Source organism: Pyrus communis, chromosome 1 (genome assembly GCF_041283825.1).
Source record: "Pyrus communis isolate YQ-2024b chromosome 1, ASM4128382v1, whole genome shotgun sequence".
Taxonomy (NCBI): Eukaryota; Viridiplantae; Streptophyta; class Magnoliopsida; order Rosales; family Rosaceae; genus Pyrus; species Pyrus communis.
In genome coordinates, this window is record NC_142565.1 from 17,398,686 (window position 1) to 17,415,983 (window position 17,298).

Genomic DNA, 17,298 nt, shown 5'->3' on the forward strand with positions numbered 1-17,298 from the left:
GAAATTATGGAGGGTTTAAATCTGAAGATAAAAATAAGGACTGACGGAAAATGTGGAAGGTGGTTGGAATGCAACATCACTTGGTGTTAAAATGCTTATGTTTGTGTCTCTAGGGTTTTTCTGGAAGAGAAATGCTGGATATATTTGAAGGGTTTTTTTGCTCACCATCTTTAAGTGGTGGATAACATTATCACCGCATTAATTATCGTTGGATGAGCGTGATGTAATTTACTTGCATGCTGAAATGTCGTAAGTCATACTCATCCAATTGATGTAAAGCCCTTGCCGTATGGGTCAAAACTCGAGCACAATTCAATTACAAACTTGAACTACAACCCAATTGCAAACTTGAACGGCTTGATTTCAACCCCAAAAAACAAAAAAAACAAAGAAAAACCTTGAACTTGAAGTGCAAAACCAAATATTAGCATCTTCAAATAAACAATAAACTATATCTTGCTCCAAGCACCGGCAAGACCAATTGATGTTTATATGCACGTGCACATTTAATTCATTTAAATTACAGAGAACAGAATTCAAAATCGAGTGGTGAGTACGTGCATATTTAATTCATTTAAATTAAGAAATTGTTATTGGTACTTCAAAATCCCATTCTACACTTCAAACTTTCTATATGTAGAAAGAAAAATATAGTATAAAATGAAATTTTTAGAGTGTCAATAACACTTCCCTTAAATTATAGAGAAAGGAATTCGAACTGGAAGAGAAGGGGTGGAGCACAGCAAGAACTCTATCTTTCCAGTCACAATATTCTCGGACTGACACGTCAGCCAAAACAATCTCTGAGAGTCACAAGAAAGCGAAAAGAACGAAGCGTCTTTGTGGCGCGCGAGCCTCGTAGCCAATGAGAAGCCTCCTTCTTCAAAACACTCATCCGCCTTATTTGCCACGTGTCCTCCCCAGCTCCACCCCTTTCCCTCCCTTTTCTTCTTCGTTTTCCTCAGTTGCATCTCCCTTGCTCACTTCCAAACAGACTCTGTCTGTCTGTCTTCTTCTTCTGCTTCTCTCTCTCTTCCGGGCATGAAAATTGGGGATTAGGGTTTTGATCAAATTCCCGATTCCCTCACCTCAATGGCTGCTTGTTCTCTACCGCTGCCGGAACTCACGTTTCTGTCACCACAAACCACTCCTAAACGTCGCCTTTCTAGTTCTGGAGTTTCTCTCTCTAAATTCTCTCGTAATGGATACCCGAGGTCTGGTGTTCGATCCCGAATAAGAGCGGTCAAAGAGGAAGGTGTTGTAGTTGAAGAGAGGATCAAGAAAGTCAATGGTGTCGAGTTGGGTGGTAATGGAGCTGCTGCTGCTAGTACTAGTGGTAGCGGTTACGGGTCCAATGGCTCAGTCAACAGCTACTCCAATGGCAGTGCGGGTGTAATTCGTAGTAAGAATGGGGCTGTTAATGGGAGCTTGGTGGAGTTCGTGAGTGGCAATGGAGTGTCAGCGGAAGCGGTGCAAGGAGTTCAAGTGTTGGAGACGAAGGAGGAAGGAAGGAGGAAGAATATTGAGGAAATTGGAAGGGAAGATGCGTGGTTTAAGCAAAGCGGGCTGCCAAAAGTTGAGGTATGATTCCATGATGTTTGATTGATTGGATTGTCTTTATGGGAACTGCGTGTTTGAGCTAAGTTATGTTGAGAGTGTGAATCCCACATCGGGGAATTAAAGGCTTACGTAATAGTTTGAAGGCGTGCCTCTCTGTCTATTTCAATTGGTTTAGGGTTGGATGCTCACACCCTAACAAGTAACAAGTTAGTATTAAATCCGAGTCAGCCTGCCATAGTAATATCGTACTTTTGGTTTTTGCAGGTCTCCGTTGCTCCCGGTGGCCGTTGGAGTAGATTTAAAACTTACTCGACAATGCAGAGGACCTTGGAAATATGGGGATTTGTTCTAAAATTCATCATAAAGGCTTGGTTGGGCAATAAAAAATTCACTTATCAAGGTTAGTCACTTCCTATAGAATGAAATTTCATGAGTTCTTTGTTTTGGCTTTCCAAATGAGTAATTAACCAAAAATGTAAGAAACATTTCAAACTGGGAAGTCCTTGCAAAGCTCATGAAATAATAGTTTTAGAGCCTTATTTCCACTTCCCATGGAAATGCTTTCTAATTTTACAATCTAATAGTCTGTTGTCAGTTTTGGAGATAATTAGCACAATTTGAAGTTAACCACAATGTACCTTGTGAATGGTACCAATTTGATATGGTGGTGGAAGACTCTTTGGTTTTGGTACCAGGAAGCAATGTACTGTACCTGGTACCAATATACAGTACATTGCTTCCTGGTACCAGACAATCTATATACCTTTCAATAGTTAAGAAGAAGTGCTTGGCTTCCATGTCACATGATTTTGAAGACTAGAGTACCGTACATGGTTTAAGTTATGATCTGGATTATAGCTCTGGAATAGTAAATCCTTGTAACATTATTCAAAGTAGGGGCCCTAAAAATGTTATTCAATGGTACAAGTAATAGTCAGTCTTGATTATGTGCAAATGGGAGGTTGAAATTGCTCCATTCCTTTAAGCTTTGGCACAAGTTGTTAATAGGATGCGAATTTTGTTAGTTTTACTGTGGAAGTGAGTGATGCCTCGGTTTTTGTATGTATGAACAAAATATCAGGTTTTTATTTTAATTAATTTTTCACGGTAAGGAACCAGGAGTGTTTGTGGGATAAAGTTTGCATTTGGTTATCTTTGTGATTTCCACTTTCTCTGGATTTTGGGATATACCTTTCTTTCTTATGAAGGCCGATTCACAATGTCCACCCGAACTTTCTCAGATATAGTTTTGTGAAAGTACATAAAGGACAATTATAGAAACTGAGGGTGCTGGTGCCATGGCAGTGTCCATGTCATCTGGGAATTTCCATGGGAAACACCCTCGAGAAAAAGGAAAAAGAAATTGGATGGGGTGCTGCCCCATGGCAGTGCCCCTTGAATCAGCCATACAATACTGAGTGAGCGAAAAATGGTGGATCAGCGGAGCAGTTTGGGCATGATATTCACACTGCCTAATAATTCTTTTGGTCTTTCTTATAAATAAATGGTTAACGGGAACTAATCTTCTTGGAATATGTTGAATTTTATTTGGAATTTAGAATTCTTTTGATTAGGCATCCCTTTGTAAGATAGCTAGACTGTGTAGTATTTGGTGCTTATATCTAATTTAAAGGAAACAAATGTTCAGGGGGAATGACAGAGGAGAAGAAAACCTTGAGGCGTAAGGCACTTGCGAAGTGGCTTAAGGAGAACATTTTGAGATTAGGTCCAACATTCATTAAAATTGGCCAGCAGTTCTCCACAAGGGTGGACATTCTTGCCCAAGAATATGTTGATCAATTGTCAGAACTTCAGGTTGGAAATTCTTTAATTCAATGTCAACAAGATTGCACATTCCTACTGTATGCTTCTGTTCTTATATCAGACTCCTAAATCTGTAGTTCTTCAAGTTCTTTCCTGTTCAACAATTATTTGTTGGAATTTCCTTGACTTGTGATGCGTCTTCTGTTATTGTTTTGTTTATCTTTTTCACTCTTTTGTTATCATGTTTAAAATTTGGCTGTGCAAGAGGCTGGGATTTGTGAGATGACATCCTCTATGCTTATTATATTGTCTGGGTTGTTGTTCCCAGATGTTTTAATCTATTCTCTAACTTATCAAAAATTGAAAAGAAAAATAGAGTTTTTGAGAGGGTAGAAGAAGAAATACATTTTTATTTTCTTCTACTTCAAAACTCAAATTTTCTTGTTAACTGAAAAAACTGCATTTTTTTAGTATGGGAATCTAATATTGCTGTATGTTTTAGTACTATACAATGCTGTTAGGGTAGCGGTTGTCTCTGAGCATGCTGAATATGTAAACAGCGGATGAAAGATTTGCTTTTTCTTTTAATCATGTAAGTTAGCTTAAGCCTGTGTCATTTATAGACACTTGCTCTGAGCACACCAAATATGCAAAAGCATCATGAAATATATGTTTTTTATTAAAAAAAAAAAATATGGACCTAGCTTAGTGAGCTTAGACTTTTAGTTTTCTTTTCTTCTACTTTCCATATTATACTGTTTATATCCAATCCGCTACTTAATGTAGAGCCAAATTTTGTTTGTCGTATCCTTTCTAAAAAACTATCAGTTACCTATCTATTTTTAATTGGTAATTCCTAAGGCATAACTGAATCACGGTTTAATTTTCAGGATCAAGTTCCTCCTTTCCCATCAGATACAGCTGTTTCTATTGTTGAAGAAGAGCTGGGTGCTCCTGTGGGAGATATCTTTGATCGGTTTGATTATGAACCAATAGCTGCTGCTAGTCTTGGTACTCCTGATTGCATTTATACAGTTTCTGATAGCAAAGTTTGTGCAAAAGAACGAGAAATCAGAAAATGAAACTAGCATAATTGTTTTTTTGTTTTTTGTTTTTTGTTTTTTTTAAAGTTATAGTCCAGTTTTATAAGGGACAAAATGTAAGAATATGGTATCATCCTTTATGCAGGTCAGGTTCACCGTGCAAGATTGAAGGGACAGGAAGTTGTTGTTAAAGTACAGAGGCCTGGACTCAAGGATCTTTTCAATATTGATCTTAAGAACCTGAGGGTTAGTTTCTCATATTGGCTTACAGTTCTACATTAGGACTATCAATTTTGGGATTTTTGGTACATGTTCACTTGATGCCTTTCTTGTTGAATGTGAATTCAACTGTATCATTAGATCTCATAACTTTGTCTCTATCCGTTTGGTTGTGTCTTGTGTATTATGTGCTTGTTTTACTATGTTGTACATGAAATACATGTGAAGGTTCCTCTTGATCTTGTGAAGGCAGTGGGAATTCTGATGAGCATCGTCATATTGTCATTTTCTTTTCCAGGTAATTGCAGAATATCTTCAAAAAATTGACCCAAAGTCAGATGGTGCGAAGAGGGATTGGGTTGCTATCTATGATGAGTGTGCAAATGTCTTATATGAGGTATTGAGATCCACTTGCATTGTTTTAACCATTTTGGCACTAAATAGTGAGCCAAAAGGCACATAAATCTTGTGTTTTTTTTTTTGTTTTGTTTTGTTTAGTGTAGGTAAAGGTCGCATTCTCCACAGTGGCTTCTGTTTCCCTCTACATAATACGTTGAACCATGCTTCATGGAATAAGATGTCATCCATGTCGAGTGTAATGCAAGGATATTGACTTGGATGAGTAAAGGTGTAGGAAGACATGGAGTAATAATTATGAACTCATGTGAGGGAACTTAGGTGATATAGATACAGGAAAAGAGGTCAATAATAGATGGTTCAAAGTCCAACAATGACAAAGCAAGGCAATTGAATGTTGAATTTTTGTTCTTGAAAAGAAACAAATTTGATTGTTCACAGCTTGACAGTTTTCTTAAACTTTTTAAATATTGATTTTTTTCTTTCTATTACATGGTAAAGATAATAATAGCAGATAGTTTATGCTCATTTGTCACGTGCAAAATTCTGTGTTTAGTAAATTGTTGATAACTTATTTTCATAACATTTTAATCTTAAAAACTGCCTTCTTAAAGACATTGTGTTTGGTACTATTCAGTAAATGATAGCTAATAATCATAAAGTTTTCCAGGAGATTGATTATACCAAGGAAGCTGCTAACGCTGAGCTATTTGCCAGTAACTTCAAAAACATGGATTATGTCAAAGTCCCAACAATAATATGGGAATACACTACACCACAGGTTTTAAGCTTTCACCGCTAAAGATTTTTGATCCTCTAGATGTTATTATGCTTATTAAATCCAACTATCGATAATATAATTATCAGGTTCTGACAATGGAATATGTCCCGGGGATCAAGATAAACAAGATACAAGCTATAGATCAATTGGGCCTTGATCGGCAAAGGTCAGTACAGTTTCCTGTCTCTTATATTCTGGGTAAAATCTTGTTAACTTGTGACCTCTTCGTATCACTCCTGTTGCTTCTAATATCAATTTGAATTTCCTCAGGCTGGGTCGATATGCTGTTGAATCGTACTTGGAACAAATTCTGTCTCATGGGTTTTTTCATGCTGATCCTGTGAGTTTTTGTTGTTTAATTCTTCTGAAGCATGATTTGGATGTCAAAACATAGGAAACTGGGAAAACCTCAGAAGTGTGGGTGTGGTATGAGAAAATACCTACTCCTCATTCATGGCATCAAATTTAACAATATGGCCTCTTGTTTTTTAGTTCTCTTATATGTCATGTCTGTGATATTCTGTAGTTTAAGAGGCAATTTTTGAAACTATTGCTTCAGATGGCAAGAAATTTGCATAATTGCAGAAAGAAAAATTGTCCTGCTCAGATGCATAAGCAATCGCTCATGGCTGTCAGATTGGGACTTCCACTGATTTCTGTGCTCTACCCTTTCAAAGTTTTAGGGATCAATATATCTGTTGCACTTGCACATAAGAAAGCTGTAGTCTTCTTGTTTCTTGATTACACATTTCGGGATTCCTGTCATTTAATATCCCCTGCCAATGTGTAACCACAATTTTCTTTTACTCTTAATGCAGCATCCTGGCAATATTGCCGTGGATGATGTCAATGGTGGAAGGTTGATTTTTTATGATTTTGGAATGATGGGAAGGTAAATCCTTGATTGTGTTTGCTAATCTACAATCTACCAACCACTACTCTCCAAGTTTTAATTTATTTTAATATGTATCTCAATATTTATACCTTACAGTATCAGCCCAAACATTAGAGAAGGTTTGCTGGAAACCTTTTACGGAGTTTATGAGAAGGATCCAGATAAGGTTTGTTTATCTTTTCCCCACATTTTGGTTTACTAAGTACGGTTCATTATACCTTGGTGGTCAGGCAATCAGAATTACAGTTAGCTTACATTAATTATACTATGGTTCGAATGTCTGGTTATGATCTTCAAGTGACAGAAACTATTTTAACTGGTGCAGGTCCTTCAGGCAATGGTTCAGATGGGTGTTCTTGTGCCTACTGGAGATATGACAGCTGTCAGACGAACAGCACTATTTTTTCTTAACAGGTGCTTCTGATAGAGAAGAATTAGCATGATTCCATTGTTCAGCCCTTAATTAATTTGTTGAGTCGTTCTTTCTTTTTCTGTACAAAATTTAAATTCACTGTTATTGAGGAATTTCAGAGCTACTTGGGGTATAATGCCTCCGTAGCAAATTAGAATTATATCCACATGTCTGCTATATGTAACTTGCTAGATAAGGCACTATATCAGCTATGGTTACGAATGGAGTTATTTATACCAGTTCAAATGTAAGGAAGTATTTATAATGGTTTGAATGGAGTTATTTGTATAGTTGTCAATTGTTTTACGAGCTGGGGTATAATTTACATTGACTGACAGCCTGCTCTCCTTGTTTTTGCAAGCAAGGTCTTTACTTAAACATACTGTGTTTACTTTGATTAGTAATTCCGTAATTTAAACTCTATATCTTGAGTTCTTTTCTAATGCTCAAATTTTGCAGTTTTGAAGAGCGACTTGCTGCACAGAGAAGGGAGAAAGAATTGGCAATAGCAGAGCTTGGGTTTAAAAAGCCATTGAGCAAGGAGGAAAAGATAATGAAAAAGAAAGAAAGGCTTGCTGCAATTGGTAATTTACCTTGTTTAAATCTTGTGTCTAGGGTTACCCTACATAGTTTTGGTCTTAACAACTCAATATTTAATGGAAGAGTTGGAGGCTGAGCTTTCTTAGTTAGCCAGACCTATGTCAGGTATTAGAATTTAAGTCAAGTCCTGTGAAAATTTGATGCTAAAGTAGTAAATTTAAAGCCATGTTTTGTGGGATAGAATAGAAATGAATTGTACTCCTTTACAGTCTCTAGCTTCTTGTTTAATTTAGGGAATAAGAACCAGTGAGCTTTTTCATGGCTACATTCATACTGGAACCAGTTTATGCCATGCCAAGTTTAGACAGGATTAACTGAAAATTAAAAGACTTCTCAGTCCACAGGGATGTATAAGTTAGTAGGTAGCGTTACTCTCGTACTTGAATTTGGTTTACTGTTGAACAACTAATCAATGAACACCAGGTCCAGTAATCATATGTCAAATATTTTCTAATCTGGTTAAACATGTTCCTTATTATCATGTATTATATATTGTCTAAATAATATTTTGGGGTTTTCCTTGTGGCTACCTTACTGATATGAAACTTGGAATTATTTTTTTGGGTCTTTGGTTTAAGCTCAGCCACCTGAGCTACTTAAATTTGATGTCTAATTAGGGGTCTTTTAAATTAAACATGCTTATGCACCAAGTTTGATTATGCTAAATTTTCCAATTTAAATGATGTAAAATTTGAGTCTGGGCTCCAACTGTAATTAAGGGTACCAAGTTTCTGTCCAGTAGCTGGATTTCCAGGATTGGTTCGTTGTGAAAAGTGTCTTGCATTCTTCCACTAAGCATTGATGTTTGATACTCAGTACCTTGCATTCTTTTAACAGGGGAAGATTTATTAGCCATTGCAGCAGACCAACCCTTCAGATTTCCTGCGACATTCACATTTGTTGTCAGAGCATTTTCAGGTACAGTAATAGAAACATGGTGGACATATTTTTGTTGGAAATATGTTTTCATTTTACAGTGTTTATGTAATGTGTTTATATGTACTTACAGTCTTGCACACACAGAGATATATATTTATAGGGGGCAGATCCGTGGCACCACTTTTTTTATACACGTTTTTGTGGGGCCTACTCCGTAATGTATTTAACAATCCGAACCGTCTGTCTTTTAGTAGACATGATCTTTGACGGAAGACCTAAAAGATAGATAGTTCAGATTGCTGAAATACATTAGAAGTGGCCCCACAAAAACGTGTCAAAGTTGTGCAAAAACGTGCCCCATATTTATATGTTTATATCATCCTAAAAGGACTTCTTTGTTTTCTGTCTTTTCAGTATTGGATGGCATTGGAAAGGGTCTTGATCCTCGATTTGACATTACTGAGATAGCCAAACCGTGAGTTTAATTTAGCTTTAAAACCATCCCAAAGTTGTTCCATAAATACCTTCAAAGATTTGGTAACTGTTCCTTCCCTTTATTTCTGACAAGTCTTGGACACTCTGCCTTGTAGCTACGCACTGGAATTGCTAAAATTTCGTGAAGCTGGAGTTGAAGTCATTATAAAGGCAAACTCTTGACCATCTATATTAAATGTCATATTGTACAATCTTTCTAATACAAACGCTATTCTTACACTAAACTTATAAATGTTCCAGGACCTCAGAAATAGGTGGGACAGGCAGTCGCGTGCATTCTCTAACTTATTTAGACAGGCTGATAGAGTTGAAAAGCTTGCTGAAATTATCCAAAGATTGGTACCAACTGATTTTTTTATTTGTGTGCTATTAATATGAATACTTTGAATATCTTGTTATGATTTTCTCGGTTGTGGATGTCCCTTGTTTATTTATAGGAGCAAGGTGATCTGAAGCTTAGAGTTCGGACTTTGGAATCTGAGAGGGCATTCCAGCGGGTTGCAACTGTCCAAAAGACTGTAGGAAATGTGAGTTAAGCTTACTCATGATCTAGTGGCATATACATCATACTTATCTATGTTAGAATTTATTTTGGTGTATCATATCCTGATAAGAGAGCTCTGATTTGAATTTTTTTTTTCTTTATTAGGCTCCATTAGATATATACAATATATACTTTGTTAAAGCCTTACTGAGCTTTGGCTCTATCCTACTCACGTCCGCAAGCATGGAAGGAGTTTATTTTAATGATTTATACACATTTTCTCATAAGTGTATACACATTATCTCTTCCTCGTCAACAGTGGGGGTAACATATCTTGATATCAAATGAACCAGTTTTCACTGTAACATTATTGAATCGCATTCAAAAAAGTTCTTGTAGAACAAAAAAATAAAAAAGCAGAAGACCCACATTGACAGTTTGGGAAAAAGAGAAAACAGGTTTTGATTACTTTTCTGAGTCATCTTACTAGGTGCACATGCACAGTTCCGTATCTCTCGTCTGCTAAAGCTTATATGAAAAATATCATATTGTACTGATATGTATTATTTACAGCTTAACTAGTTGAACGTCTCTCTTGTCTGCTAAATCTTATAATGGCATGATGTCTACTTGGATTGATCTTTACTTTGACTTACTTGCAGGCAGTTGCTGCTGGAAGCCTAATAAATCTCGCAACAATCTTGTATATTAATTCCATTCGAGTAAGCTATCAAGTTTACTTTTGGTATCTATGGCGTTGTGTGGACTCCCTGTTGTCTAATTTTATTCAGAGCTCGATTCTGATGCTACTTATTTATTTTCAGGTTCCTGCCGTTGCAGCATATGTCTTTTGCGCATTTTTCAGTTTTCAGGTTCTCATTGGCCTCGTAAAGGTGAAAAAGTTTGATGAGCAGGAGAGGTTGATAACAGGAACTGCTTAAACAATTGGTGAGTGAAACTTGTTCTATTAATGTAATCTCTCTTTTTGGTTCTTCATCCTTGAGATAGAGAAACAAGGTCTCAAATGCAAATAGAGCCCGAGCTTCCATAAAGGGATGCTCCAAAATGCCTTTTCTGCTCAAGTAGATAAGTTTATTGATAAGTGATATCGTATTATTACTTTTCTTATGCTCATTGTTTTATGTCTTCGTGTTTGTAATGGATGGAAAAGTTTGGCAACGTGTTGAATGACTTATATTGTCAAACCTTGTCTGGGATGATTACTTGGTCAAACCCACTGACATTTGTCTCCTATATTGTTAACGAATCTTACCACATCACTAACAGGAAAAAGATATGATCCATATGATATAATTGGGTCTTAGAGAAACCAAATGGGTGAGTACGGCTACCCGTTAATTGTTAGAAATTCTTTGTAGTCAGTCTGTTAATGTCCGTTAACTTACAAGAATACCTTATGTGATTGCTATTTGCAACTACAAGTACACTTATCGTTCGCTCTTTCTTATAAACGTATTATGTTGCATTTTTCAAGTGGAGGGAGATCCAGCGCGCATTGTTTTACAGGTCAACCTTCTGATTCTTGAAGAGAATTAGGATTGATCGTGGGAATACAGACTACACCCCGGTTCTTACAGAAACAATATGATCTGAACTTCCATCTCACAGGTTTGTTTAGAATGGATGTGTAGAAGCTGAACACGGGGGCTTATTCATCCAAATTTTAATAAGAGTTAGATTTGTACCGCTGTTAGTGTTAGGTTAGGTTCGCCTGTGTCCCAAAATTACGTTCCTAAATGTGGTTATATTGAAGGCGTGTTGTCATTTTTCGGGTCGATGACTGTATAAGGCCAGCTTGTTGTAGTCCTAACATGGTGTCATTTGTAACAATCTTTTTAGCTTATGAGCCTGACATTGTCTCCCATAAAAAATTGGCCTGGTGGGATCAGGGATGTGCATAATTCTTGTATAATGTTTGTATCGGACAGATTTTGTTTCGAATAAATTAAAGTTGGCCAAAGTGTGATATAAAGTTTATTTAACAAGTTTTCTACTTTAAATCAGTTGCATTTGTAATTGTTGCTTGCCTTTTGGCTTTCAGCAACAAAATAGACACTAATGGTGGTGTACTATTTGCACATATGGTAATCATCTACCGCACTGGTGATATTTGTTGCAAGAGTGTCGTAAACAATTTACATGATAGGGGTACATCTATGTGGACAAAACTTACGTCTTTCTTTCATAGGCACATGATGTTACTATATCGATGTACCCTTGCTACTAATAGTGTTGTACTCGTGCCATATTGGTCGTTGTCTTGCTCCTTTTTCTCTGTGGTTAATTGTCTTCACAAGCTGACAGAGCTGCTGACAAGGATCCTTGTCACTGTGATCCATCCATCCAGCCCAGCGGGGTTGCTTTGCTTTCCCCTGTTTTTAATTATTGTAAGTTAGGGTTTTGCTTTTGTTATTCAAAATCCCATCCCAAGTCAATCTGGCATCATCATTCTTTGCTGGAATATATTGTTTACATTTTAGCCAAGATCGCAAATATTCTCACTCTGCTGCCAACCAACCTCGCCCTAATAGAACTTTACGGGAAAAAAATTTTATTGCTTCTTTAGACATATATATATATATATATACAATCAGTGTTCAACTAGGAAACTAAATAAAGCTTATAAACAACCTACTTAATAAAGGACTCCTACTATTTACATTCCCTTTTTTTTCCTAATATTGACTCATGACTAACACTCCCCCTCAAGTTGGTGCATAGATATCACACATGCCCAACTTGACAAGTGAGTCATCAAACTTTCGACTACATACTGCATGAGTTAGAACATCTGCAAGTTGCTCCTCCGAATTCACAAAGGTATTGACACAATCTTCCTTTCAAGTTTCTCTTTAATAAAATGTCGATCAACTTCCACATGTTTTGTCCTATCATGCTGTATCGGATTATCAGCTATATCTCTCGCTGACTTATTATCACAGTATAGTCTCATGGTCTCCTTTGGCTTGAACCCAAGCCCCTCAAGGAGTTTTCGAAGCCAAAGAATCTCACAAATGCCGTGAGCCATCCCTCGATACTCAGCCTCAGCTGAGGATCTTGATACTACCTTCTGTTTTTTACTTCTCCATGTAACCAAATTTCCTCCTACAAAAGTAAAATATCCCGAAGTAGACCGTCGGTCACCCACACTTCCTGCCCAATCAGCATCTGTGAACCCTTCAATCCTCAAATGTCCATGCTTCCGATATAAAACTCCTTTCCCAAGTGCAGACTTCAAATATGCTAAGACATGCATAACAGCAGCCATATGATCTACACTTGGTGAATGCATAAATTGACTTACTACACTCACTGCATAAGCAATATCAGGACGTGTATGAGCCAAATAAATTAGTCTCCCTACAAGTCTCTGATATCTCCCCTTATCAACAGATTTCTGATTCGGATCTAAACATAGATGGTGTTTTTCAACAATAGGAGTATCTACTGACTTACATCCTAGCATACCAGTTTCTTGTAACAAATCCAAAACATACTTACGTTGTGACAAGAAAATACCTTTTGAAGATCGAGCAACTTCGACTCCAAGAAAATACTTCAAATCCCCTAGGTTCTTCATTTCAAACTCAGCCGCAAGATTTCTCTCCAACCTTGAAATCTCATCAAAATCATCTCCAGTAATAATCATGTCATCTACATAGATGATTAAAGCTGTCACTTTTTCATGTCTCCGTTTAACAAACAATGTATGATCAGAATGACTCTGATAATACCCAATCTTTTTCATAACTCGAGTAAACCTATCAAACCATGTACGAGGCGATTGCTTAAGCCCATAAAGAGACTTACGCAACCGACATACTCCGGTATTTCTACTAGCACTGTATCCAGGAGGAAAATCCATATATACTTCTTCCTCTAAGTTCCCATAGAGGAAAGCATTTTTCACATCAAACTGTTTTAATGGCCAGTCCATATTAGCAGCTAAAGATATCAGAACACGTACCGTATTCATCTTGGCAACTGGAGAGAACGTTTCTTGATAATCTACACCATATGTTTGGGTGTATCCCTTAGCTACCAACCTTGCTTTGTACCTGTCTAATGATTCATCGGCTTTGTATTTGACAGTAAACACCCACCGACATCCAACTGTTTTTTTCCCTTCTGGTAAGGACGTCACCTCCCAGGTATTATTCTTCTGTAATGCCAACATTTCTTCATCCATTGCTTTTGCCCACTTTGGATCCTTTAGAGCCTCCTCCACACGGGTTGGTACTCGAATAGCCTCCATATTGTCCACCAAGGTCTTGCGTTCTGGTGCAAGACCATTGCAGGAGACATAGTTGGCTATTGGATACTTCACTTTGCCTTCGGGAGAAAACCTGTCAGGTGGCACACCCCGATTTTGTCTCAGTGGCAGTTTATATGCATTTACATCATTACTCGCATTAGTTACATAATCATCCACAATACTTACCTCAGGTATATCCAGAGAAGATTCATTGGGCCGCATTGTGGAGCTAGAGAGAGAGGGGGTTACGTCCACAGACTTGTCAACAATCTTCCCTGACTGCAGATCACTCTCGGCTGCAATCACTCCTGACTGCATGCTGTTCTCGGCAGCAATCATTCCTGACTCCATGCCGCTCTCGGCAACAATCTGCCGTGGCATTCCAGCCCCATTATCACGCACGGCATCTATAATCACTGCCTCATTATGCACGACATCAGCTACAATGTTCCCTCCCAAGTCCAACCATTCCAGATCACCACTACAGCTCTCCCCCTGGTGATCTGAAGATGAAGATACGGGAGCATAAAAATACTCCGATTCAGAAAAGGTCACATCCATGGTAACATACATATGCCGAGTCTCAGGGTGATAACATTTATATCCTTTTTGGTGAGATGAGAAACCAACAAACACACATCGGAGGGCACATAGATCCAACTTAGTGCGATGAATTTTCTGAATATGCACATAAGCCACACACCCAAATACCCGGGGGGGGGTGAGAGTATGAGTAGACACCACTGGAACATGGTGAGTGAGGGCTTGAAGAGGAGTGCGAAAATCAACCACCCGAGATGGCATACGATTAATCACGTAGATGGCATAAGTAATTGCTTCAAGCCAAAAACTCTTAGGAACCGATGCGCCCAGAAGTAGAGCACGTGCCGTTTCTAAGATATGGCGATTTTTCCGTTCAGCCACCCTATTTTGCTGTGGAGTATAAAGACAAGTTGTTTCATGGAGAATGCCTTGATCACACAGAAACTCCGACAACTCACAATTAATATACTCACCCCCATTATCAGAACGGAGAACTTCAATCACAGACAAGTATTGTGTCCGAATCATCTGAGAAAAAAATCGAAATACCATACCAACATCACTTTTATTTTTTAACACATACAGCCACGTCATACGAGTGCAATCATCCACAAACGTAACAAACCACTTAATCTCAGAAGAAGTAACAACAGGGGAGGGTCCCCAAACATCCGAGTGCACAAGTTCAAATGGTAAAGCTCTTTTATTCATACTAGGAGGAAACGAAGCACGATGGCTTTTAGCAAGAATACATACTTCACAATGTAAGTCTGATTCATTTATTCCACTAAATAGACTAGGTAACATATGCCGTAAATACCCAAAAGATGCATGCCCTTACCGACGATGCAACAACCACACTTCTTGTAAATTACTAGACCGGGACACTCGAACTACATTAGCTCTGCCAGAAACGATGTCGTCCACATAGTACAACCCCTCTCTCTTAGTGCCACGCCCAATTATCTCCTTGGTCTGAATATCCTGAAGTAGACAAAAGGACAGATACATTAGAACAACACAATCCAATTGTTCAGTAACCTGTGGTATGGACAACAAGTGATGGGATAAAGAAGGAACAAGCAAGCAATGATGTAAGGGAAGTGACGGGGTGAAATGCACAGTGCCGGCACCATACACGGGTGCCAAAGTACCATTGGCAGTTGATATATTTTTTCTGTGAGATGTAGTCATGTATTGAAACATATTTTTAACACATGTCATATGATATGTTGCCCCAGAGTCTAGAATCCAACCTATATGGTGCTGAATTTCGGAGGCTAAGAGAACACGTCCCACGGTACCTGTGTCGGAAGACGAGTCACCTCGAGTACGAGTCAACAAATTTTGACTAGAGTCACTTGGGCTAAGCACGGCTTCCTGGACTGTTGGTGTAGCCGTAGCAAGGGAGGCACGGCCTCCACTAGACCTGGCTGCTCCACGCTCCTTGGCACGCAATTTTTTCTTTAACTCTGGAAACCAATCAGGCACCCCATGCTTAGTAAAGCATGTATCTTCAGTATGACGGGTTTGTCTACAGAAAGTACACTTCAAATCATCTTTATTTTCTCGGTTGAAGGGACGAGAATTTAAAGATTGAGTAGAAGAATTACTAGGCTGAGAAGCACCAACTGGCCGAGAGATCATGGCCATGGACGGCAACCCTCCGTGATTGTTATTTCCACCCATCATAGTAGCATGTCGTTGAGCTTCACGCCGAACAACAGAAAACACCTCCTCAACAGATGGTAGGGGCTGAGTACGTAAAATATCACTACGCACTTTATCAAACACATCATCCAAACCCGCCAAAAAAGCATACACACGATCAATCTGACGTTCTTCTCGAAGTATCTTGAGATCCACAACACATTCCATCTTGATTGGTCTCCATTGATCTAACTCCTGCCAAACGGACTTGAGATCAGCATAATACACGCCAACTGGCCGACCCTCTTGACGAAGTCTGAACGATTTAACCTTCAATTCATAAATCTGAGAAATATCTGAGCCATCATAATAGGTCCGAGCCACCTCTTCCCAAATTTCTTTAGCGGTACGCAGGTGAATAAAAAATCCCATGATAGCAGGTTCCATGGAATTGATCAACCACCCTTTTACTATTGCATTCCCTGTCTCCCACGTCTCATACTCAGCACTATTCTTAGCAGGCTCCTTGGTACTCCTAGTCACAAAGCCCTTCCTACCGCGTCCAGCGATGTGCATCTCCAAAACTTTGGACCAAAGAGGATAATTTGATCCATTTAATTTCACGGTATTTGGTATAGCAGACGCATCACTCTGAATAACGACCGGATTCAATACTGGATTATTGGTTGAGTTACTGCCCTCTAACTTCAACATGCCACTGCCTCTTTCTGATGCCATTCGACTTTACCGTGAAAAAAAAAAAAACAAAGCAAGACTGACACTGATGATTCACCACACTGCCACACACGCAGTACTACCACACACACACGGCAACACTGTGCAGAAAACACAGCACCACCCACACTGCTGCACACGCAGCAAGATTACACACACACGGCAACACTGTTTGCTGCAGAAGATTTGCAGAAAAAAACGCACCACCCACACTGCTGCACACGCAGCAAGATTACACACACACACGACAACACTGTTTTCTGCAAAAGATTTGCAGAAAAAACAGTCAACCAAGCACAACGGAAAAACTAGGGTTTCGGCAACTCTTGCTCTGATACCAAATAGAACTTTACGGGAAAATTTTTTTATTGCTTCTTTAGAAATATATATATATATATACAATCAGTGTTCAACTAGGAAACTAAATAAAGCTTATAAGCAACCTACTTAATAAAGGACTCCTACTATTTACATTCCCTTTTTTTTTCCTAATATTGACTCATGACTAACAGCCCTCCATAGGTAATGAAAGAAAATATCACTCTTGTCCAACACTCTTTCGAGTAGTGCATAATGACTTTATTGAAGTGCTAATAATAGCTTGC

At 38.4% G+C, this 17,298-nt stretch overlaps 1 protein-coding gene across 1 annotated transcript; it reads left to right on the forward strand.

Annotated features, from left to right (window-relative positions):
- Positions 1-753: 753 nt before the first annotated feature.
- LOC137720879 (protein ACTIVITY OF BC1 COMPLEX KINASE 8, chloroplastic) lies at positions 754-11,470 on the forward strand. The gene is made up of 21 exons (XM_068459992.2): positions 754-1,581; positions 1,825-1,960; positions 3,209-3,375; positions 4,215-4,335; positions 4,513-4,613; positions 4,885-4,983; positions 5,614-5,724; positions 5,811-5,890; positions 5,995-6,064; positions 6,543-6,616; positions 6,716-6,785; positions 6,945-7,033; positions 7,491-7,615; positions 8,469-8,549; positions 8,925-8,985; positions 9,101-9,155; positions 9,246-9,344; positions 9,443-9,532; positions 10,152-10,211; positions 10,314-10,437; positions 10,985-11,470. The coding sequence occupies exons 1-20, from the start codon at positions 1,093-1,095 to the stop codon at positions 10,428-10,430; spliced, it is 2,295 nt and encodes a 764-aa protein (XP_068316093.2). The 5' UTR covers positions 754-1,092; the 3' UTR covers positions 10,431-10,437; positions 10,985-11,470.
- The last annotated feature ends 5,828 nt before the right edge of the window (positions 11,471-17,298 follow it).